The sequence below is a fragment of the Cydia pomonella genome, chromosome 21 (assembly GCF_033807575.1).
Source record: "Cydia pomonella isolate Wapato2018A chromosome 21, ilCydPomo1, whole genome shotgun sequence".
NCBI classification, from domain to species: Eukaryota; Metazoa; Arthropoda; class Insecta; order Lepidoptera; family Tortricidae; genus Cydia; species Cydia pomonella.
Genome location: NC_084723.1, coordinates 9793235 through 9818550, shown reverse-complemented (window position 1 = coordinate 9818550; position 25316 = coordinate 9793235). Strand labels below are relative to the sequence as shown.

At 34.7% G+C, this 25316-nt stretch overlaps 1 protein-coding gene and 3 non-coding genes across 6 annotated transcripts in view; 2 read left to right on the top strand and 2 right to left on the bottom strand.

Moving 5' to 3' along the window:
- Positions 1 to 25316, bottom strand: part of LOC133529481 (soluble guanylate cyclase 88E) — a 184645-nt gene that overhangs the window by 30850 nt on the left and 128479 nt on the right. For 2 of the 3 annotated variants that reach the window (XR_009801142.1, XM_061867195.1), the window contains exons 2-4: positions 16004 to 16179; positions 6051 to 6332; positions 3270 to 3475 (exon numbers count right to left, since the gene is read on the bottom strand). Coding sequence is in view for 2 of the 3 variants with exons in the window: in XM_061867195.1 (XP_061723179.1) it covers positions 3270 to 3475; positions 6051 to 6332; positions 16004 to 16171 (656 nt within the window). In the remaining variant the exon portion in view is untranslated. Of the gene's footprint in view, positions 1 to 3269; positions 3476 to 6050; positions 6333 to 16003; positions 16855 to 25316 lie in introns of those variants that run through there. The other variant, XM_061867196.1, reaches the window with a different exon arrangement.
- Trnaa-agc (transfer RNA alanine (anticodon AGC)) lies at positions 5168 to 5240 on the top strand. The gene has a single exon. It is a non-coding gene; the product is annotated as a tRNA-Ala (tRNA).
- Positions 6973 to 7044, top strand: Trnaa-cgc (transfer RNA alanine (anticodon CGC)). The gene has a single exon. It is a non-coding gene; the product is annotated as a tRNA-Ala (tRNA).
- Positions 7423 to 7496, bottom strand: Trnai-aau (transfer RNA isoleucine (anticodon AAU)). The gene has a single exon. It is a non-coding gene; the product is annotated as a tRNA-Ile (tRNA).

Genomic DNA, 25316 nt, shown 5'->3' with positions numbered 1-25316 from the left:
GTACATGCATTATGTGGTGTACATATAAAATATACCTACTTAGTTAGAACTTTTATCATTACAAAATATAATAAAATATAAAACAAAGTCCACCGCCGCGTCTGTCTTGTCTGTGTGTTCGCGAAAAACTCAAAAACTATTAAACGGATTTTCATGTGGTTGCACATGTCAATAGAGTGATTCTTGAGGAAGGTGTATAGTCCGCAATAAGTACTTGTATTAAAAATCTGCTACTGACTGTTCGTTAAGAAAACCGGACAAGAGCGAGTCGGACTCGCCTACCAAGGGTTCCGTACTTTTTAGTATTTGTTGTTATAGCGGCTACAGAAATACATCATCTGTGAAAATTTCAACTGTCTAGCTACCATGGTTCATGCGATATAGCCCTGGTGACAGACGGATAGACAAACGGACGGGCAGCGGGGTCTTAGTAATAGGGTCCCGTTATCCATTGGGTACGGAACCCTAAAAATTAGCCTATATATACGTTCCACTGCTGGGCACAGGCCTCCTCAAGCGCGAGATGGTTTAGGCATGGTTTGGGCTATAGTCCCCACGCTGGCCCAATGCCGGGGACTGTTAGTAGTAGTGACCACTGGGGGACTGTTCTTTTATGTAACTACTTATATCTATTTCACTATTCGTTTGCCAGTATCAAGAAATAGTACACACTGAGTAGAATTTATACAGCGCTGTGCTGGAATGGTGCTGTATAAATGCAGGTTTAACAACCTAAGAGCAGAGACAGTGTAAAATAATAAAGATCAAGACAAAAGTTTGGTTTTTGAATTCCGGATATTATCCGATGTGCCTGATCCATAGCTGGGAAGTAACGGCCATCAAGATAGCATCAATTTGGAGTTAAACTCAGACGTCAACTCGAATTTTATATCGCTCTCTCGTGTTATACCTATATATAGGTACCTATTTCAAAGGTTAAGTTCGGTTATATATCGCTCCCTATTTGCTATTGTAATTTGTGTTAGCTTAGTTTTTGAATTGTTATTATACATTATTGTTACCGCGTCTGAACTTTCAATTTCAAGAATCCCAACACCTTAGTACATCTACCAAACTCCACTGCCAAATTAGATCAAACCGATCCTAATTTTTCCAGTTTCTGATGCAGAGGCTGTCTATCACGACTTTTAGCATTGAACTGGTAAATTAGAGGTTATCTCTTTTAATAAGCGCTAATATGATATATTGTAGAATATATTTTTTACACTGTTAAGTAAAAAACCGAAGCCGATACGCGATTGAGATATGCTCTTTTTGTATGGGAGTCTAAATTCTTCTCCTGGGTGACCAAGAAAAATCGATAAATTTAAAGAATTCTGTTTCTTTTTAAAATTTTGTTACATTGACTTTGTGGTTAATTCATTATTTTATACCTGATACATTACAAAAATGCATAGTTATGAAAGATATTATTTTTTATTTTGTTGGGACACGAGATGACGAAAAAAAGTTGATCGACCCACATCCACTTTGCCCTTTAAAAACCTCTGCTATTATTTTTTAAGAATTCTGTATTGACAAAACGTCATGTCTATACTTGAGAATAAAAATACTTCTTAGTAAGTAGCGTCAATAATAAGGTCTGCAACTTTAGGAGGACATTAAAAGTCTGTGTATGTTACTAGTCTCTGGTAAGAGGATTTATCTCACTGTCTGAGTGTAATTTAATGAAGACTTGTGGCTTCTGGAGCTCCAGCTGAGCTGTCTTACTGTCGCGACGTATACGGATTTATTGGTATACGTATCAGTTGTTATCGTAGATAAGCACATAAGGTATTTTATGTATTTATGGAGTAAGTTAGTACATAACTGTTACTCCAGTCATAGACATATACACCGTGTTTTTATTGAATTCCGTTAACTCCGGGGTATGGGTAAGTACGTTTAAGGAAACTAAATGGCATAGTTAATAAAAAAAAATGATTTTTTTTTATAAAAAGTAATTAAATGTTGCATATACTCGTAGCGTTGTTGTAACACGGGCATTACATTGAATTCAACCAAACAATTGAAAACTATGACATATCATTTCTATCACCACACCGCTCGCCGTCGGCAGGGTGTTCATCCTCACAGCCTAGAACCTAAATGGTCGCGTACTGTGCGGTTTAAGAGGAATTTCCTCCCGCGAACGCTTCGGCTGTGGAATGAGCTTCCTGCCGAGGTTTTTCCGAGGAGCTACAGTGTGGGGTTATTCAAAAAAGGAGTGTTCAGGCCGTATGCTTGCTTGCCGCCGTCGTGGTATAAAAAAAACAATGTCATTTCGAATATCAATCGTCCGAGTCCGAGATAGTATTTACGTTTAGTAGTAAATGTACACACTCGTACTACACACTAATCAATATGTAAACAGGCCCTAATGCAAGTGTATACGCTCATGAAGGCCTTATTAGATAAAAATAAATTATTTATTATCTCGGAAATGGAGTTAATTAGAATACCGGTGTCTTTGAAAAAGTTACTTCATTTAAGCTCAAGAATGCACCCTTGAAATTAACGGAACTAAAAAAGCGGCCAAGTGCGAGACATGACGAATCCATAAAGGTTCCGTTTTTTGCCATTTGGCTAAGGAACCCTAAAAAACACGGTGTATATTACTTCTCGCAGTACACTCTAAAGATGCATACCTATTTGTAAAGTTTGAGTTTCGAATAGTTGGCAGCCCGTTTGTCATCTCATCTTTATTCATTGGAATTAAGATTAAAGTTGACAACAACTACAGTATTTGGCATTGTGAGCTTGACGTTATCTGTCACCACTAAAATTACCACAAATTATTTATTATACCCTCGTAAGGCCAACTATACAAAGTTTCCCTAATTTTAATTGGAACCTTGTTGTACAGTTAATTAGGGTGACTTTCGTTTAGTTTTAGAAATCAATGAAATAAAAGAAATACTACTTTATGAAGTTTTTGAAAGGTTCGAATTAGATTGAAACAGAGTGTACATTGTAATACACATTGGGCCTTACGAGGAAACCAGAGTAAGCGATCGACTGCTGAACGTTTTTAGTTGAAATGTCCAGCGAAAAATATTAAATTTATATTTGTTTTAAATATCCCGACCATTATGTTACTATGTCTTTTAAAAAACAAATAATAAAGCTGTATAAATTTTCTATCTTGCTGAAATTAACTAACCTTATTTTATCTTACCATCTATTCTGTTCAATTTTTGGGACAAAAACAAAATCAAGGACACGGACGGAATCTCAATAAGCGCCTGAACAATTTTAATAGCACTCACCCAAAAACGATGCAAAACGGGAATATCTCGAACAGCACAGAGGCGCTGATGGGCAGATGTTTTTCCTCCCGTGTCATGGCCAGAGACGCCAGGGTGAACGCTCGATTGTCAAATGTCAGCTGGAAGGTCACGTGAACTGTGTCAAACAGGAGTTCTTCCCTTAGCAACTCTATTCGCATCTCCTTGTGGTAGAAGTGACGGGCTACCTGGAAAATTAAAACTGGTGTAGACTGTAGACTGATATAAAATTAGTGTATTTTTTTATTTGGGTGAGTCATCACTTATTCTTTTCACTCGTTGAAATGGTTACATACGTACTTAAAACCCGTCATTAATGAAACATGGGTTTTATCATTAGCGGGACAAAATAACAACAAGAAATAGTTGATCGACCCATATCTAAGCATTGCGTTGCCGTTGTCAGACGTTTCTACTAAATAGAAAAAAAAAATGGTTTCCCAACGCCCACCATACTACATATTCGCTAGGGAAATTAAAATTACGAGACAAAAGAAAAACTATTTTATTATTAGTTCTTTCCCCTACGCCAGCTGGGACCGATTTATTCTATTTATCGATTTATCTATTTGTGCCTTGTGCCCGTATCTATTTTTATTTTATTATAACATAAAATTTGTCTAACAGGGACTCTGCGCTGTTGGCTTTGGCCCCACGCATGCCTCCCAAAGATCCGGGACCCCATCATGGTCCTGAGATAAGTATGGAATGACATATATATAAATAATAATATACTTTATGAATAGTTCAAACATTGTAAAGCAGTGTACATTGTAAATATTGTTATGCACATTGTACTTTCCGAGACCACCATCATACAATAACATACTGTGCAGATCGTAGGTGATCGTGATTACTTCCGAAATCTTGTAGTAAAATTAAACCCTATTAGTCTGAAATAAAGTTCAAAATCATTGTAGGAAAATATATATTCCCTCTGCCTTTAGGATTCGTTCTTTTAAAATCACATTTATTATTGAAAATCCTGATTGATAACAATTTAATAAAATCTGCGAGTGGACAGCTACCGAATTGTACTATATTGTATACATAATTATTTGAACATCCATCCGTATGTTTATATTTATTTGAGAAAAAAAAATTGAAGAGAAATTGTATTTACTAAGAAAAGATTGCCTTTAATTGAAAATTATTATCGGTAGGCTATTATTTTAGTTTTAATTTGTATCCATAATATGTTTTGTCTTGTAATGTACTAACCGTAAACAATTTATAAAAACAAGGTGCTGTGATGTGAACAACAAGGTATTCAATTGACATTCATTTTAGGCAAAGAATAAATTTCAGGTTTAGGCACAAAGTTCTAATATTATACAATCTCAATAGATTAGAATACTTTTACGTTAGGCACTTAAGACGTTTTGTGCAGCATTTGTATTCAACTGTCCTTAAAACAGCGTAAGCGCCAATCATACTCACTTTGTACATTCATTGAGCAATTTCAACGAGTAAATAAACATTCTGTACTTTTGAAAGTCTGTTTTGTAAACCATTTTATTTTTCTTTGTAGTGTCTTGTCCAAGAAATAAATACATAGAGACAATTTCAATGTATTATTTAAAATGTAAGTAAATATAATTGTTGTAATTACAAATAATGAAATACAATATTAAAATCTATAAGAACAAGAATATTGTAATTCGTTGTAAAATGACACCGCATACAGCGCCATCTAGTCACGAAACTTCCAAACAATCGCTATCACTTGTTGCTAATATTAGCACGGTTTCATCAACTGTGATAACATGTATTTAGGTTAAATCTAATTCAAATAACTAAATTAAACAAAATTACGTTGTATAATAACCAAATACAAATTCCACAGAACATGGTCACTAATTTCGCTTTATTCTTCAACCGGGGGTGTAGCTCAGATGGTAGAGCGCTCGCTTAGCATGCGAGAGGTACGGGGATCGATACCCCGCACCTCCAAGTGAACTTTTTTTGTTTTTATTTTTTTCTTGCATTTTCTACGTTGTGATTTTAATATAAAAATAAAACTCATATTTTTGCCGTACTATTTAGGTCATTTTCATTATAGCTAATCTGATCAAAAGACTAGACTAGATAGATAATCTTGTTTCTAAGGTAATCTTGTTCAGTGAGTAAAAAGCAAATTCTATTAATTAGTGCTTTATTATGTCTGCTGTATTATTACTCAATTATTAATAAAAGAACTCACAAAGGAAATTTGATACGTCTTTAATATAAAACTAAGTAAATTATTATACTGAAATGTTAAAATGTTAAAAAAATAGATTGGGTAGGGCATTAGGTAAAACTTGAATTTAGGTAGGATAGGACTTTAATTGCCGTCATTTAGGGTTTATTTTATATTGGACATTTATACCGTTAGTATCGACAGCCAAATTAACTTGAACCGTAGATGTATCAACTTGACCTACTAATAAACACATACGTAATTATTACGTACCTTATACCTTCTTATCGTTGCGCAGTTATAAAATTCGAAAGAGATGGGAAGTCTAATCTCACGTTAGACGTAGCTACTGGGTCCCATACTCACTTATTTCTATATTTTCTATACATTTATTCCTCTCTCGAATCTGTCCCATCTGATACTCGAATCTGTAGGCCGTAGCCTTATTGGGACACCAGACTTGTCGTCTCTTTTTCACAGTAATAATTAGAAAAAGATGAGACGTTTAGCTCTTAGAGGACCAAATACCTACGTCACATTCACATTATATATTTTAACTATATGTATACATTTCTACTCACCTCTCTGATCTGTCCCATAGCGTAATAGACGAACCCTCTCCTCTTCGACCTATAATGCAGCGTCAGTCCCTGGCGCGTCTCATTCTCGCATATAAAGCTAGGCGCTCGCATCCTAGGATAGCTAAACTTTAAGTATTCGTGTAGGTTATCTAGGCCGTTCAGGAAGTCCCTCATGTGACGGCCTAGCACTGACAGGACCCGGTCGTAGCCATATTGGGATACGAAGCCGACGAAGTAGACGCCCATTTGATCCATGAATTCTCGCTCTGTGATGCCTAATACCTGGAACAAAGGATATAGGTAGTTAGTTTTCAATTAAACATTAGATTTCATCTAAGATTTGCAACGACTCGAACGAAGTGAGGTGTGCCATTATGAATTTTCATGACGTTTATAATGACATTGTCACATTTTGTCGTTGCAAATGCCATGTATAATTTTATTGTAATAGATACAAGTACCGAGTTTATTCTGGTTTCTTTGTATTATTTTTTCCTGTTGATGGTAAATATATATGTATACATATCAGTGTGATAACCACCTAAGTATGTATCAATAACTCTCACTTATAATCATACCCCGGATTTTTGGGTGCGGGAATGTTTTACACTAGCCAAAAATAGGTAAAAACTGTAAACAAAAGAAACCATTCCAACATTTCTAAGCCCGTTTGGAGATTACTACCTATTTTTGTATTCATAGTTTGTTGACTATTTAACAATACACAAAGTTAAATTATAAGAAACACGAAATCTTTTCCGAACCTAAGTATCCGGGCTATGTACAAAATCATTATTACCGGCAATTACCGGCAAATTCTGTTAGCTATTCAGTCCACTAAGCGATAATACGAGTAAATAGAGTTTGACCGGTTAGTGGCCTGCATAGAGAGCGATGGGTAATTTCGATCGATGATTCAACCGGGGGTGTAACTCAGTGGTAGAGTGTCTGCTTCGCATGCTGAAAGTCCTGGGTTCAAATCCCAGCACCTCCAAAGTGATTCTTTATACATTTTTATTTTACTGACTGATTTTTCTCTAAGGATTTTATTAGTTTGTTTAAAAATTACAAAAACAGGGTTGTATTTTTACTTTTTTTTACCATGCAAACAAAACTAAATTAAAAATTATTTCATTTTATTTTACATGTGTTATTTTATTTTACATAGACACTGCCTAATCAATAATCATTATTAACCATTATTTATAAGTAAATTTTATTTATACATTATATTTAATACTGATTTATTCATAGCAGACATAGAATGAGAAAAAGTATCCAAACTAGCATTTACGTAAGATTCATACTATCATCGTAGTTATTATGTAATTAAATAAATTCATAAATTGTAAAAAAAAACAAAAACATATCATGGCCCATGAGGGGATCGAACCCGCGACCTTCGCGTTATTAGCACGACGCTCTAACCAACTGAGCTAATGGGCCGTTGCTACAAGTGTCGAAATTTTCTATCACGTACCTTCAAGTGTGAATAGCATTATTAATCTATTAACTTTTATAGTGAACAAGGAGATGAAAAACGCGTTGGCAATGTTTACTACCAATTTCTGACAGATACGTTATCTGAGGAAACTTAAAACGCCTAAAACATGTTCACAAAAGTAATCGGAACATCAAAATAATTGCTCGACTGCCCAAAGCATTTTCCACAATACAAGCAAACTGAACAAATAAAACTTAATGTTAATTGAAATGTAAAGACTATAACAAACGTCTTAATTACAGAAGGCAAACTCCTTTACAAATTAATAAACGCAAAACAATTTGTTCCGAGGTCAAACAACATGTTTTAATTGCAGGCGACACTACAATACAATAAATTGATAGCCATTTGTAACTTAATTGGGTAAGTAAATTTACGAAATGGGTCAAGGTATTTCCTTGCGAAGGAAAGGAATGTGGCATTATTAAAACTACACACAGTTTAGGAGAATAGTAAAGCGAACTATAAATTACTAGACAAATTTAATTAATGTTTCCATGTGTAACGAAAGGAAATACAATATATTGTTGATTTTTAATAGAACCGTAGACTTAGGTGGTAAGGTTTTTTTATTTACTATCTATTCATATAAAATGTAACTAAGCAAATATGAGGCGCAAGTAAATAATAAAGTTTGCTAAATAAATATTAATATAAGTCAAATAAACAAAGCCGTATATGGCCGTATATGCATTATCATTTTACCTATAGGTGGCGCCACTTCATACATTACAGCGCCATCTAGTGAGCTATCTGAAAGAGTCAAAATGGATAGCATCGCGCCAGTTTTCTACTAGCCTAAGAGACAGAGTCCATAGTAAGTGGCGCCATCTAGAAAAATGTTGATGCGCGCAGATTTGTGTAAAGAATTTCATACAAAGTGACCCGTTGTTGCTATTCTCGAGCGATGTTGTGTACTAATAGAGAATTGTAAATGATACTGTTTCTGAATTAGCAGCGTGTATTCATTCTACAAGTTGTCTTTGATTAGAGTGATTAGTAAAGTGTATTCGGGCAATTTCAGAAATTGTACTTATAGGTTATCCCGAAAATAATTTTCAACATCACACATATTCCGTTGTAATAGAGTCCCTTATCGGAATCATTCGGCACTTTTTTGTGTTAGGTATCCTTTCCGATTCACCCAATACACCTTATAGAATTGTTAATTCAAATAATGTATTTATTTGATTTTACAATAATGTCCTTAGCGACCTTAATCCATCATGGAGTTTTTATTTGACTTTGTCTCGTTGACCTGCTCGGGAACACATTAGAAACGAATAATATTATACCAATTTAAAATGAATTTATTTGCTTATTAACGGTATCTGTCATAATAAAATATTCTCGCAATTTGATTCATTCTGCGCGAACAAACAAACAAACATTTATTCAGCAAATAGGTCACAGGGGCACTTTTACATTTACATGTCAAATTTTTACAATCAATAAAAATAACAAAATACAATTACAAATATGGTATATTAGATACTTTATTAGAGATGTATACAAACAACAAATACTAAAACCTTTTAGAAATGTAACTCTCTAAGAGATAAGATATAATTTAAAAAAAGCTCGTTAAAATAACCTTGGAGATGAAAAGGGTCTCCAAGACTTGAATTATTATATAAATAATTAAAAGACATGAAATTAAATCAGGCAAACAGACAAGAACCGAATGAAGTGTCTCACGTTAATGCCACTCAAAAGTTACATACTTATAACATAACATGTCGCCCGTGTAAGCTTAAAAAGACCAGTCACCACAAACAGCACCCGTTCACGAGTATGACGCGTATCTCAGCAATCGCCTCCCTCAACCTTCATTCGGGAAGTGGTGACTCGATCAACGACACCACCGTAAGCAAAGACTTTTAAGCGAGCATGACATGTTCAACCTGCCGGCTGTATAGAAAAAAAACAGTGAAATACAACAATTGTGCTTGTATTTCCTTCATCCAAATAATAGGCGCCTGTGTCCTCTGACAGGCCATCTTTAAGTACTACATCGAACCAACGGGTTGGTGAATGCCCACTGCCCAGTGCCCCACTCTCCATCCAGCATGCCAATACAATACCCTTTACTTATTTATCTAGCTTATAACACCTGAATCAGTACCAACATTAGGTAATATATAAGTTTATATCCAAACATAATCATCGTCATTAATAATCATTTTATAAATCAACTGTTGTTAAATTCAACTTTAAAATCAAAATACCTAATAATTGTACTTTTTTCAGAGCAAAGGAATGAATGAAATGAAAGGAACGTTGTATTATTGTATTAAGTGGAAACTGTTTTGGCTTATGGTCTAACTATATATTTTACCTTATTGTTCCCTTTATTTATTTTTGGTCTTAGGCTAGGTCATTTATAATATGAATATAAAAGTAAAACATAAAAACACTTACAAAACAATACAAAATATATATAAACACATTATAAAAAACCTAATTGTATTATGTGCTGTATGTTTCCCAAATAAATTAATAATTAAATGTTAAGTACGAGTAAAGCGATCTCAGCGCATAAGGTGGTAAAAATTAGAACTAACTGCGGATAGCGTCTTAACATTTCGTACAAGTTATATGGCTCGAAAAGAAACTATAATTTACGATTACTCCGGAAATATTCATTTAAATTGTATGGTGTAAAGGACCATTGTAATCTGTATGAGATGCTTAATATAACTAACGTATTTAATTTGATAATTATTAATACTGTATCCGTGTAAATAGCTTTACAAATGCCACATACTATGTGATCTTTTTCTAGAAGTTAAGAATGGGTATAGTAAGGTATCTTTAAAAGATAGACATTCAACATCGCGGACTTTTTTGTAGACCCATGAAAGAGAGACAACCCCACCATACATTGTGTTGTTATAGCTCCTACGGATCAGGCAGCGTTTTCGATTAAAGCTCCTAGCCAGCATGATTTTTTCCAAGAACATCGTTATATTTCAACCAATTTACACAAAACCATAACAAGTTATATACCTAAACCTTTCTCAAGAATCACTCTATTCATAGATGAAAGTTGTATGAAAATCTGTTCAGTAGTTTTTAGTTTTTGAGTAGTTTTATAAGATGTAGTGTATTGACGTTTTCCCCTAGACTTGCGGACGCTAGGTTGCGTGACAGTCGTGCACATGCCAAGCGCTTCTTTAATTCTAAAGCGGCCACCATTTTGGACCACTACCTGCCATCACTCATTTTAAAGTTTAAATCACAGAATTATAAGGCTGCGACCGCCATGCCTAGTTGTTAGTATCATATTCGCATTATATTTTACAATTCTGAACACGTCTCTAGTTTTATTTTTAACCGCTTTAAGTTCGTTGAAACGTGATCAATCTTTTATAATTTTAGCCGCAAAATATACACTATATCTGCTGACTGATGAGTTCATTCATATTCGATATGATGAGTTATCACGTTATCACGTCAAAAAAAAAACAAATCATAGACAGCGCACTTCACTCTGTCAAAAACGTCTAGATTCTTAGCTACTCTAGCGCTACACTGGAGAGGTTTGGAACTATAATTTATAGCTGCCAACTGGACACTTTTGCATCAGTTCTGCCTATGGTGATTGTATTTCTTACTTCCACGTTCCATAAACTTCATGATTAAGTATAATAATAGTAAACGTTTGGTGTTTATTTAATTTCTGCGTGCGTTTGTGATTTTTGTACTTATAGATTTTAATTTTGATAAGTAATTAAAATTTAAACCGGGCATGTGCGAGTCGACTCGCGCACGAAGGGTTCCGTACCATTATTTATAAAAACGGCAAAAAAAAATATGTTTGTTGTATGGGAGCCCCCTTTAAATATTCATTTTATTCTGTTTTTAGTATTTGTTATTATAGCGGCAACAGAAATACATCATCTCTGTGAAAATTTCAACTGTCTAGCTATCACGGTTCGTGAGATACAGCCTGGTGATAGACGGACGGACGGACAGCGAAGTCTCAGTAATAGGGTCCCGTTTGACCCTTTAAGTACGGAACCCTAAAAACGAAGTAATATGTAGAAGCTCATCTGTAGTCATGTATGTCTGTCTGTCTGTTCCTTTTATGATTATATTAGGGGCACTTCCGTAAGGTATTTTATATTTTTTTATATTTATTCCCAACACTATGTCAAGGACAAAATAGATCGTTTATAAGAATATAATATCTATAGACAATGTACTTACGAACCCTATGGCAACCTCATGGGAAATCTAAGGGCTAAAACCCTTTACTGTTATGTTATGTTATGGCTTATGGCTAATATATTTTGTGATAAGTCACACTGTTGTTCATGTACCTTTCAAAAATGAATTGGGAGTTTTCAGAAAATAGTGTATTCAAGTGTGAGTTGTTAAGACAAGTTAATTGCTGTCATTAGTTTCATAACGATTATTAAGCATTCAATTTTAATAAAAACATGGTTTAGGTATTCAATTCATATACTATAAGCGACATTAAAATGTAAAAAGGCAAAAAGGTGATTTCCATAAAGATTTTATGCTTGATTGTCGTTACAAAACTAATAGCGACTAACTTTTCTTAACAACTCACCATTAACTTTTCTTAACAACTCACACTATTTTCTGAAAACTCCCAATTACGCTTTGATACTCGTAGTTAAGAGTAAATTAAAAATTTCTTCCAGAATCGCTTCATAGCACTAAAACCCACATCTCGTTTGAGTTTGCGGTTATATAAAAAATAATACTTACTCGTGGTTATATCAATACGCGTATTTGTGAGGCATATACCGGGTGGGGTCTGTAACAGGAGTCAAAAATTAAACTCTAGGCTGTACATATCAAACTGATCAACATTTGTTCAACAACGTTTAAAAACAACTTGTACACTTTAAAGTCTTTTCTAAGACGCCATACAGCGAATTTTGTTATGTTTAAAGCGTCGCAGGCAACGTCAATTAAAATGATAATAGCGTCCACTGAAGACAATATTTAATTTATATGAAATATAAGAAGTTGCGTCTAGGTCCATGGTCTCAGCGCGCACAAGTTTTTTGCAGAATTCGCGAAGCGTCTGGTTGAGGTAACTGGTGACCGAAGAGCTGGTGGCTTCCTCGCACAACGTATCAACATTGCGGTACAACGAGAAAATGCCAAGGATGATGTACCAAGGATGCTGGCATCCTTGGTACAATACCTCAAGGGCCTTTTTCAGATTTAAGCTAGTTATAGTAACACCACTGTACATATCGATTATGTGTACTGTTATTGTACTTATCATTTAGCCACATATGTTTACTATTTGTTGTAACGTACAAATTTTTTTGAATATAGAAGTCTAAAGACTTCATCATTTGAGTTATTGAACAAAAGTGTCATCGGTTGTCATCAGTACAATCTGTGTTTTATTTAATTGCTCGTATCACAAGCCCCACCCGGTAAAATACCCAAATTTATGTATTCATTATTTTCTCTTTATCAAAGAACCTCCAGCCTCGAGTTAAGTACCATATTCCCGCTCTCGAAATTCGACGAAAGGTGTCTTTTACACGGGCTCTTATTGAATTTTCCCCTCATTTATCATGGCAGGCGTCACAAAGTTTTCAATGTCATGGCCATAAAGTTCATTTCATCATTCAAGAAGATTTTCACGCCCATCAGTGGTTACAAATTGAGAAAACCAGGAATAAACTAAATAAGTTGAAATTACTTTGTCCAGGGGTAAATATGAAATTTGTATTTGTTTATCTGTGGAACGAACGAAAGCCCAGGCCAAAAGTAAGTATAAATGCTTGTATGACAATAAAAAACTAAAAAACTATAATTTTCATACGATGGATTTTATATTAGGTACATGTTGAAAATTAGAAAACAAATTACTTCAAATCATGATACAACTTTTTAAAAGTAAATAGGTAACTCAAATTCTGATTACGATAATAGCCAGATTTGCCAGTTCGACATTCTGTAAGGCAGTTAAAACGGCGATATGTAACTTTTTCTAAATTTCTATTTTTATTCTTTTTTACAATATATTATGGATATAAGTCTGTCAAGCAAAGTATGTCAGTAGCAATGTACCTACAGCAAAGTGAAGTAGGGCAACACTCAAAAACCAGTATTGCGTTGATATTGCGCTAAGAAAAGCAGCAATGTACATCGAACTAAAAATATGTTACTATCATAACCTCAAATTTTACAAATATTTACGATCAACGACCGTGATTGTATATTGTAGGCACCTTGACTTTGCTTAGGTTCATGCACAAGGTATTTAATATATTGGTATTTAATGGTGACAGCAGAAATTTCTCTTGAAATAGCAACGATTCAGAATGTAAACAAACATAATGGCTGTCATTCAGTATCCACATTCCACAGACAAAACACAGATGACACGCGATTTTAGAATTATTCGAAAACAGTGTTGCTAACCCGCGATTTTTCAAATTAGCCGCCTTTTGCTACTGACAAGATTTGCTTGACCGAGTTATTTTTAATTTTTTGGGATTGTCTAATGTAAGTTTTTGGTTACTAATATACAATAACGTTATTTCCGTTTGGCCTGGGGTACTCGTATATACAGGCTGTTTATTTAGTCACCTGCAATAGTTTACGGGCTGAATCTATAGGTCATACTGAGCAACTTTTACTATGGGACTAACCCCGAAATTAAACGGAAAATCCAAACCAATTATTAAAGCTTTGTAACTAAGTTTAACTGACATTGCTTGTTTGCTCTGAGGATGTTTTTATACCTACTTAAGCTACTTTGCAGTACGTAATGATTTATTAAGAGATATTGCATGACCTTTTAGACGTAAAGGTGAAATATACTATTCTCGGCGGCTATTGAGGATTAATTAAAACATTAATGTGTGAAGAAAGTACCTAAAATAAGAAACATTATTTACTTTGTTCGTTTTTTAAGTTATATACTATGTTACTTGATTATTAATAAATAATAGAAAATGTACAGTTAATGACTTGTATACACGTTTTACCTGAGAACTTATTCAAGCATAAAATCAAAAAGAGCAAACATTTGAATGAAATATCTTGAATATCTCATAAAAATACTTGAAACTTCTTTCAATATCAAGTTATTGCGACTTAAGTACTAATATTATTTTAGTGCTAGTTTAGTTTTCATGGCTTCAAAAACATCGGTTAGGTAAAAAATATACTTTCTTATTATTTCATGTATCAAATGTATTAAAATATATACCTAAAAGCTCTTCAGACAATTTTAGTTAATACGATTGAAACTTAATTGAATTTGTGAGCTTTACTTAAATCATACTGTACTTTCTAACTTAAATATGTGTAAACGATCATTTGTTTTTATAATATGGACTGCTATTTTTAATTAAGAATATTAAGTAGATTCAAAAAACGGACTAAAAAAAGTTGTAGCGCTTTTTTGGATCACAATACGGCTGCCACATATTTAATAAGCAACCGGTCTTTCTCTAGGGACTTCAGTGATCGAATCCTGAGTTTTTGACTTTTGCTTGATAGAAAAAAATCACGAACATAGGTCTAAAATTCACTTTAAAAAGTTACAATAGGTACATTTTGCACAAAAGCTAAACATATGAAAATTATTTCTAAAAACGAGCAATATTATGCTTAAAATTAAAACCACGCAAAAAATTAAAATTAAAAATATGATATCCGCACTCCCGAGTACGCACATCCATCTCGCTCACGCTTACGCTCAGTGAGAGTGACGGCCTGATTAGAAGAATGAGATACGATAACGATAAGTTCTGGTTTAGATAAGGTTTCATTTAGATATCGTCTGTATGTCGTATTGTCGTATAATTGACAGAACCAGCTCGATTCGGGCAACCAATGTCACTTTGACGTTAGAAATATCGTCAATTTTGACATGTCGTTTAGTTATCGATCTTTTAAAGATCTTTCCAAGATCTTAAACGTGTCTAACTCATTCTTTGAATCGGGCCGTCAGTTGAAACATGAAAGTGTAAACTTTTCAACTTGTAAGAGACCTAAGTTTTTTGAAGAGACTTGAGTTTTCATACTCTCATTTTGTACAAAAAAAAACTTCATGTGATCATATGACTTATGTCGTATGAGATTTTATTGATATACTAGTAGAAGAAAATAAGGAAGCTTTCTTTTTTACTGCTAGGTTTTGATAAAAAAAAATACAAAAATTTGACAATTTTTTTATCCGAAGGCTCGAGTTCTTTTGGATTGCGCTTAAAATAAAATACCCAATAAAGGATATGCCACGAGACTTAAAAGACTTGGAAGTTTTTAACCGTAGAGTCGCGTTAAAAACGACTCGTGTTCTTCAAATTTAGACTCCACCTAATATACCTAAACCACACAGAATTTGAAATAGAGGTGGAATGTCAAATACAATATATATAAAATATAGATAAGTTATATAATATATCAAACAGTAACTTATATTTGGTCTCTGACTTACTTCCTGAGCCTTCTTGGCAAGCCTGGTAATGAGGTTCTCAGGGTAGACCTGGTGGACTGAGAACGAGGGTTGCTCGACTCCGGCTTGCCTCCGAATGTCCTCCCAGCGCTCCTCGCCGTACGTTTGCCGGATGTACTCCGCCATGTTTTCTAGTAGCAACCCGTACATTTTGAGGCCTGGGGACAAAGAAATAAATATTTTGTGATTATTTTACATCAGTAGGTATTTTTCACGAGGTAGGTGAGGTATGGTTTTATTTTCTTCTTCTTCGTTCCCTCATTGCTAAGGATTGCGACCACATGTGATTTGTCTCCATTTTGTGCGGTCATAATCATAAGCCATGTGGAAAGTACGGTGCAAACTGCCGCCAACCGACCTTTTCATAGCGTTAAATAAAGCGTAGTTTTAATTGAAATTGTATAATGTGAGATAAATAAATCATATCATAGTTTTTCGTGAGTGTTTTTTTCCCTACTTACGGCTGTTTTAGATTTATAAAACACAGGACCTCTTTCTAACCATCCCCGGTTATACGTGGCGCCCAACGTGGGGCGCTTTTATAATTTAAAGAGAGTCGCGTCAAGGCCGTATTATAACAAGATCAACACAAACAAAATGTAAAATCAAAATCCTACTCAATATGCCAAACTCCTAAAACGCCTAATTTAAGTACGCTAATTAATCTTTGCTCAGTTGACGAAACACCTCAGAAGGCCAACGAATTTGATGCAAGATATTATTCCAGCCATCCCGCTTGTGTAATACCCCAGTCACAGTATAAGTATAATAATATTGGCAGTATCGGAACTGGTAGAGAAATTTCATATTATAAGCTAATTGAGAATGTAACCGACATGTAGTTGTCTTGTTTTATAACGTTAAAGGCAACTCATAAGGATAGAATATATTTATAGTAAAAAAATATTACATGTCAAGTTATTTGACATATATAACATTGATATGAATTAAATAATCAACTTAATTAAAATATACGGATGACTTGAACAGTTGATTTTTCGAGTCCTGTTTTGTGCGAGTGATCTTTTTGCACGGGAATGTGTATAAGTTTTCATTAACGTGTTTTGCTACGTCATAAATGAACTGCAGTGTTAGAATTTTGTTCACTTTGAATATGTGCTGGAGTACGAGGTGGAACAAAGGAGATAATACGTACAGCTCGCTTTTGTAGAATATAGGCACGTTGCCATTCAGTAGCCATTCTTCTTCTTCTCGTGTGGATGGTTTCAGACTTCGGACTGTGCGGGACCAAAAGGTAGCGACATTTATCGCCCTGTCCATCGCATCACGAAAGTCCTGCTCAGCAGTCATTGCCCATAATTCTAAACCATTAACACATCATCGAATGGAAAAGTGCATTGTAACTCGACCGGAGCTCTTTCGGAGGAAGTACACGAGCTAACCTACTTAAAGTAAAACATGCGTCTGATAGTTTACAAGTTATCTATGTCTGCATAAAATTTTAGACTGGAATGACATTTTAGACTGCATTTACTTATTGAGTATTTCATGAAAATTTCTTACTATGAAGCTTCAAGTCCTTAACTATAAAAAAAAATTAACTTAATTAAATACATTGACAATTTACACATGCCCACAAAATACAATAACTAAATAACATCACAATAACTTAAGTAACATCGAATATAGTAAACAAAATGATTTTTAATGTTTGTTATCAGTCAATACTCTTAATAACCATATTGAGTAGGTACCTCAATTGCATATAGATCTTTTTAGGGTTCCGTAGCCAAATGACAAAAAACGGAACCCTTATAGATTCGTCATGTCCGTCTGTCTGTCCGATTCTGTCACAGCCACTTTTTTCCGAAACTATAAAAGCTATACTGTTCAAACTTGGTAAGTAGATGTATTCTATGAACCGCATTATGATGTTTACACAAAAATAGAAAAAAAAAACAATAAATTTTGGGGGTTCCCCATACTTAGAACTGAAACTCAAAAAAACTTTTTTCATCAAACCCATACGTGTGGGGTATTTATGGATAGGTCTTTAAAAATGATATTGAGGTTTCTAATATCATTTTTTTCTAAACTGAATAGTTTACGCGAGAGACACTTCCAAAGTGAAAAAATGTGTGTCCCCCCCCCTGTAACTTCTAAAATAACAGAATGAAAAATCTAAAAAAAATATATGATATACATTACCATGCAAACTTCCACCGAAAATTGGTTTGAACCAGATCTAGTCAGTAGTTTTTTTTAATACGTCATAAATGGTACGGAACCCTTCATGAGCGAGTCCGACTCGCACTTGGCCGCTTTTTTTAAACTAAGTTTATATACTAACTAATACTTTGCTTGTCACATATTTGGATTATCATTTTATTGATGACAATGGTACTCATGCTCTATTTGTTGAATTTGGCACCATCTTGGTTGATGTTTTACTTTTATTGTTTTTGCGGTTTAAGATACTGGTTGTGTTAACTTACTGTGGCATTGCGCAGTACCGGGGCTTATCTGATATCAAGGCACGTTTAATAAGGCAGGACCTTCACCTTGGGTACCTTGGCTCAGTGAAGCTCAATCATTTTTTACATTAACACCATCCAAATTTATACTAGCGGATTAGCCTTATGGCCGAAGATAATTTTGCAGACAAATAAGGAAAAAGAGAATCATAATATTTTTATCTACCTTAGAATGAAAGTGGAATGAAATAACATCGATGTGTTACCTATGTTTTTAATTTTATTATGTGCATACGTTACCTTATTCATTTATTTATTTAATCTTTATTGCACAATACATGAAGGTACAAATGGCGGACTTAATGCCTTAAGGCATTCTCTACCAGTCAACCAATGGGTTAAACCAGAAAGATTAAGTAGGTGCAGTGTGGTTCTTATGGTTTGCGGGAGCTCTTGCGGATACACTTCGACCCATAGAGATCTGTGTAATTACCCCTTTCCAACAGGAAAGATCCGTCAACTACTCAAGAGCTATTCCGACCATCTCCATATGCCGGATGATGGAGCTCATGGGTAGCATTTTGATCCAGATTTCCTTTGGGTCCAGATAGGCTCCTCCAAAGTCCTTCATTCTTTTTCTGACGAGGGTGACATATGTACATAGGTATAGGTTATAGTGAACTTTGTTTAAAATGGGCCAAATGCGTGTTGGACCAAGCATAATGGAGTGTTCCGTACATTCATACTTAAAATACAAAAAGCTGTACAAGCAAAAGAACGTATGTGCGCGGCACTTACGTCGTTTTAATAAGAAAATCCGTTTTTTACTAACTCTTTAATGATCTAACCGATCATATTTCATAAAATCTTCGTAGAAAGTATTTATTAAGCTTTATTATTTTGAATTATTTAAATTTTATGGCTCGCTTGGTATGGCCTATGGGGGCAATATTTATGACTTTCGGACCAATTATTTACAAAAGTGTTTACTTAATCAAAAAAACGTTTTTAACTGCCTTAATGTAATTTTTTAATAATATACCTGTCTAATGATGTGCCTCGTATACGTTTTTATATATTTTTATTTCTAAACTAAGTACGCGACTTACATGATACACATAAGTTCTAAATTTCGTTAAAATATATAAAAAACCTAGACACCTATCATAAAAAAAAAGAAAAAAGTATGGTTTTTAAAGGCATGTCGACGGCGAAGAAATAATTTTAGGTTAACAACATTTCCCCTTACTTCATCACATTTCTTAACAAGTTAATAATCTATACAATTTTATGTAGTATTCGTTCTGATATCTAAAACATATTTCTAATAAAGAGACGTGTGAGAAGCCATGTAGCTTCCATGATGAAGCTATGTGTAGGCAGAACTCGCCTCAATGACGTCAAAATATACGCAATCAAATAAATAATCGATTGATTTCTATCGGTCGTTAGTCGCGAAAAGGATCGGAAAGATCGCGTTGCGAACATGCGAATTGATTGTACCTCCGTCCACAATATTAACTGATGATTCGTAATAGTAAACCTTATTGCAAACACATACGGTCCAATGTGTAGCCGTTAGTACGGATTTACGGAACAAGGTTGAGCAATTAAGAGTTATTACACTTTGTTTTTAAATTTTAACTTGATTAAGTGCAAAATTATTAAATATGTTTTCACAAATATTCAGGGTTGGCAATTGTATACGGAAGATACTTTCTGCCAAATGTCTACCTCTAGCAGCTAGCAATTTTTTCTCAAATGTTTGTTTAAAACACGTTGTTTGCTCGATTAATTTCGAGAAACAGTGACAGTGATTGGCACCCAAATTCCCCAAATTTTGCAGCTCCTGACTTGTTTCTGTGCGGCTAATTACGTTGATGAAATTTAAACAGTTAAAACCGACCATCTGACACCAATTTACTAAGATAACGCTGAAAATGTGCGAAAATCGCGATGCTAAGGGCTCACATTTGCCAGCTGTTAGTGTTGGATATTGTGTTCCGCATGCATTTGCCAACCCTGAATAATATATTTTTAAAACAATAATTGATAATTTTTGAACTTAAAATTTCAAAACAAAAAGTATACTTCTTATTTGCCCAGCCTGTATTTAAAAACCTTTAACCCTGTCGAACTGTACCCCTAGTGTAAATTTTATCGACATCATAACGTGACGAACGCGTTTGCGTTAAGTCTCATTTTGTATAGGATTTTGAGTTTCCAAAACGTCCCGCTTGGCGCGCTCTTTCTAAATCCAATACAAAATGAGACTAAACGCAAACGCGTACGTCACGTTTCAAAATCAAATTTATTTACACTAGGGGTACTGATCATTTGAACGGCACCACTATATCTACGATTTAAATTGGCATTCTTAGGATTTGTTTGTGATCTTGACATGTCTTTTTACTGATAAACGCTTTAAAAAATCAGTAGCTATTATTTGAGTCGCTTAGCTTCAAACTCGGATAAATCCAACTGTCAGATTGTCCAATTTTGCTATTAAGATAAGGTAATAGGGTTGATATTTCCTAAGAGGGTCGAATGAATTTATCCGAGTTTGGCGTGCCAAGCCAAAAAAATCGTAATGAGTCGATTGGTAACGAAAATATTATCGTTATTTTATCAATTTGTACTGTTAAATTTATATTCGAGACACTTTTTCTTGTAAACCGTAGAACCCTTATTTAGGTTACATAATACATACAATTAAAACTAATTAATTTCAACTTAGTATCGCCTTCTTGGTATTACTACGGCCTCGCTTGTACTCGGGCATACAAGTCATACCAAATATGCAATATTTTTTTCCTGCTTTGTTTTGTTTGTGTGACCTCTTATTTTTAAACATGTATTGTATGTATTGTGTTTTAGTCATCAATTTCTTAACAGCCCTTAATAAAACCAGAAAACAAATTCGCACATGTCATGATTTTATTGTATCTTTTCGAGACAGTGGATTTACGATCTTGGTTTCGTCATAATATACGGTTAGCAAAGTCCCATTGTGTCGCATCACATCAAATATCTACTTTGAGTAGATCTGATATTTGGTGTGATGTGGGTACTGGAATTGATTAGTGACAAAGGCAAAGGAATATACTCAAATGCGTAAAGGGAAAAATATCGCAAATTTGTCATCAGACATGCGGCTACGGAGGCCATTGTTGTTAATATAGAAACCACAAAGTGTAACGCTCTGTAGAGGCACTATTATAGCGTCACTTATTTTAGCTGTGTAATCTGCTGCTACAATATGTTACACTACTTAACGAGTCTTGGTATATTTCATCTGTCCATTAATAATTGACCAATTACATCGACACTATTTACAAAATTAATAAATGTATTCTGAACATTATACGACAAACACTCCAATAGAGTCACACCGCAGTAACAACACACATTCGAAATCAGATCACACTCCAGCAATCAATAGTCGTATAAACATTAACGACCGCACCGATTCGGACGCGCCCAGTTCACACTACCTAATTCACAAATTAATTATCCGCCAATACAACCTGACCTGCATATCCTAAGTAACTATAGCGCCAACGCTCTATCATATCTGTTCAGTGATCTGGAAAAATGACTTAATACAAATTCAATGAAAGGCGAATGAAGAAGAATTTTTTGTACCTACCTATAGCAATACAAAGGAGCAAAACTTTTGCTTATATTAAGCAAGTACAATGAAACACTTCAAAAGCATACCTAGTGTTATTTTTTTTCAATTCGCAATTCACATCTTAAATAGCGATGGTAGTGATAAATGCACATTTGGATAATATGACGTATGATGAATTTTCGAATTGATATCTGGGGCCCTAGCAAAATGACAATCGTACCTACATTGACAAATGAATAGAAAATATGTATCGGGATGATAGATGCCACAAAAATCACGAGACTGTTTCCATACATTTACGGAGTGTAGAAAACGGAGCAAAATGTAATGAAAGTGTCCATAAAAAACATTAAGTGGATGGCGCCACAATACAACGAAATTAAATGTCATAGACCTATTATTTTATATAGATTTGCGATATGCGTGCGCCCGTGAGGGACACAACATGTATACGCAATGCGACAAAATTAAAAGCACGGTTTAAACATTCCTGACCACATACCAATAACAACCTACATAATTTGGTCGGGTTCTTTGCTGCCCCTCCCCCACTTCATCTCTATATTATTATAACTCCATGGTTCATGTAATACCCATAAACCTACCTAGCGCTACCGGAGAGATTAGGAACTATTATTTAAAGCTGAAAGCTGGTCACTTTTGCAACAGTTCTGCCATAAGAGATTGTCGTCCTTTCTCTACCATCCATATATACATTATTTAATTTCCGATTTTATCAACGATTGCTATGGCTAGGCTCCCAGATGACAATATTAGTAAGTATTTTAACCGCTACTGTAAGTGTAATAGAAATAGGAATGTAATCGAAGTTCACAGTTACACTGGCCATGAGTGCTTTGTGAACAACAGTCCATAGAAGTTGTCACAATGTAGTATTGTGTCTAATTTTAGACACGTATTCAATGGGTTGTACTTATTATTATCGCGCGGTTTGACCTTAAGGTAACTGTGGTAATTGAGGGACTTTACCGCTGTAGGAGGGCGAATCCCTTAAGCTGAGCCGTTTGAACTGTCAATTTATGCCAGTTTGGGCCAAATAGCCTAATGAAAAACGCCTACCAAAACTTAAAAGTATGGAAAGATCATGCAAGCTTACATGCGTATTATTATTGATAAACTTTTACTTTTCAATTGGTGCTTGTCGGTAAACGATTATCATTTGGACTATTACAGGCACGGGTTAAACTATATTGTCGTTCAACAATTAATGGAAAATCCCTGCAAGTGCTTGCTGGACGTTGAGAGGATGCCGAATATCGCGCTAAGGAGAATAAGGCGGAAAATGTTGATGAAACTAGACTTTACACCGTTTTTTGTTTACATAATTTATCTTGTAGTAACAAGATTTGGTAGGACGATGGCGAATAAACTACTTTAAACGTCGACAATGATAAATACCTAAATCTACTTAAAAATGCTGAATATTCATCTAAGAGACTAACGAGAGCAATTTCTGATGAAGATAGCTTTTTGCGATACTGTCTGTCAAATCCTTACGCATCAAATGTAACGTTTTTGTCTAAGGTATGAAACATCCGGCAAGCAAGCCATGTAACTGAATCTTGAAGAAAAAATCCGCAGAAATAGGACATCAAATTTAGATTCCCTGTTGGCATCTGGTTTCTAACGAGGCCTCTAAGGCTTTCGCGTAGGTATCCTGTACATGTTTAAAACTACCTATTTCTAATATTAGAATTAAGTACTTCACCTTAGAATTTTTCGACATAGGTCACAGGTCGCGTACCTACTCATAATACGAGTACACTATAGCAGTGTAGTGTAGGTACTCGTAATATAAGTAGGTACGCGACCTAGTGTGACCTATGTTGAAAAAATCTAAGCTAAAGTATTGCTACGTAGATAGGTAATACGATATCGCTGGAGACATATTTCAAAATAAGTCGGGCGAAGATGACAGGACAATATTTGTTTGTTTCCATCGCGAGGTGTTAAAAAGTGACGGTATGATTTGATTTTATTACATCCGTCCATCATACGACTGCGTCAATGTCTTTTGACCATAGCCCAGGTTTTCGGGGGCAAAAATGTCCTACTAACTACTAGTGATTAATCAAACATCGATATCGATAGCAAGCAATTTCAAAATCATAATAATAAATATGACTCATCCTTGAAGTTTAAGAGTGTTAAATTCTTTTATTATCAGTACCCCTAGTGTAAATAAATTCGATTTTGAAACGTGACGTACGCGTTTGCGTTTAGTCTCATTTTGTATTGGATTTAGAAAGAGCGCGCCAAGCGGGACGTTTTGGAAACTCAAAATCCTATACAAAATGAGACTTAACGCAAACGCGTTCGTCACGTTATGATGTCGATAAAATTTACACTAGGGGTACAGATCTATTTGCAAGAGTAATTCTTATTGAAACTTTGACATTGACTCAACTCATTCTGACAGTAATTATAATTACACCGGATTCCAGATCAAAAAGTTGTATCATAATTTTATTGACATCGACTTATAGAAAGTTTTACTAATCGTCTACTTTTCAAACGCCAAACGAAATTTCACCTGTCGAACCAGGGTATATTTTTGACACGCTTTTGACATGCCGAGTGAAGTGACTTGCCTTTTACATGCAAAATAATGTTGCAGTTACTGTACCAGACCTGTTACGTTACTTTTACCAGACCTGTATTTACTAATTAGTCAGCATATTACTAGAGGAGCGCTTAGTTATAATTTAATGAACACACACATAAGTAGAGTCAGACCAAGATAAGTTGGTAGCGATTTTGATAGCCCAGCCTGTGTAAGTGTTAAGTAAACGTCATAATTTTATAGTAGATTGACGTTTAAAATAATATTTGCACTGTCTGGGCTGTCAAAATCACTGCCAACATATCTTGGTCTGACTCTAGGAGAGATATCTTCAAGATAATGAAGATCGTTTTGGGCTGGCAACACATGGCTAGCCAACAACGTAATACTATTTAAATCTGTCCCAATATCGATTAACTACAGCTAATACACGCATACACCTAATTATAAAACGAAAGTGTCCATTGTGTCACAAATCGAGGTCTTCTAAAAATAAACTGGACCTCACCTAAACGGGGCTCATTGGCTTGCAGACCACGAATACAGATGTTAATTAGAATTTTGAGTTACGGTGTCAACGCATGCGTAGTCACATTGACTATAAGGCGTATTCGATTTTTAGTTATTTAATCTGTTTGCGAT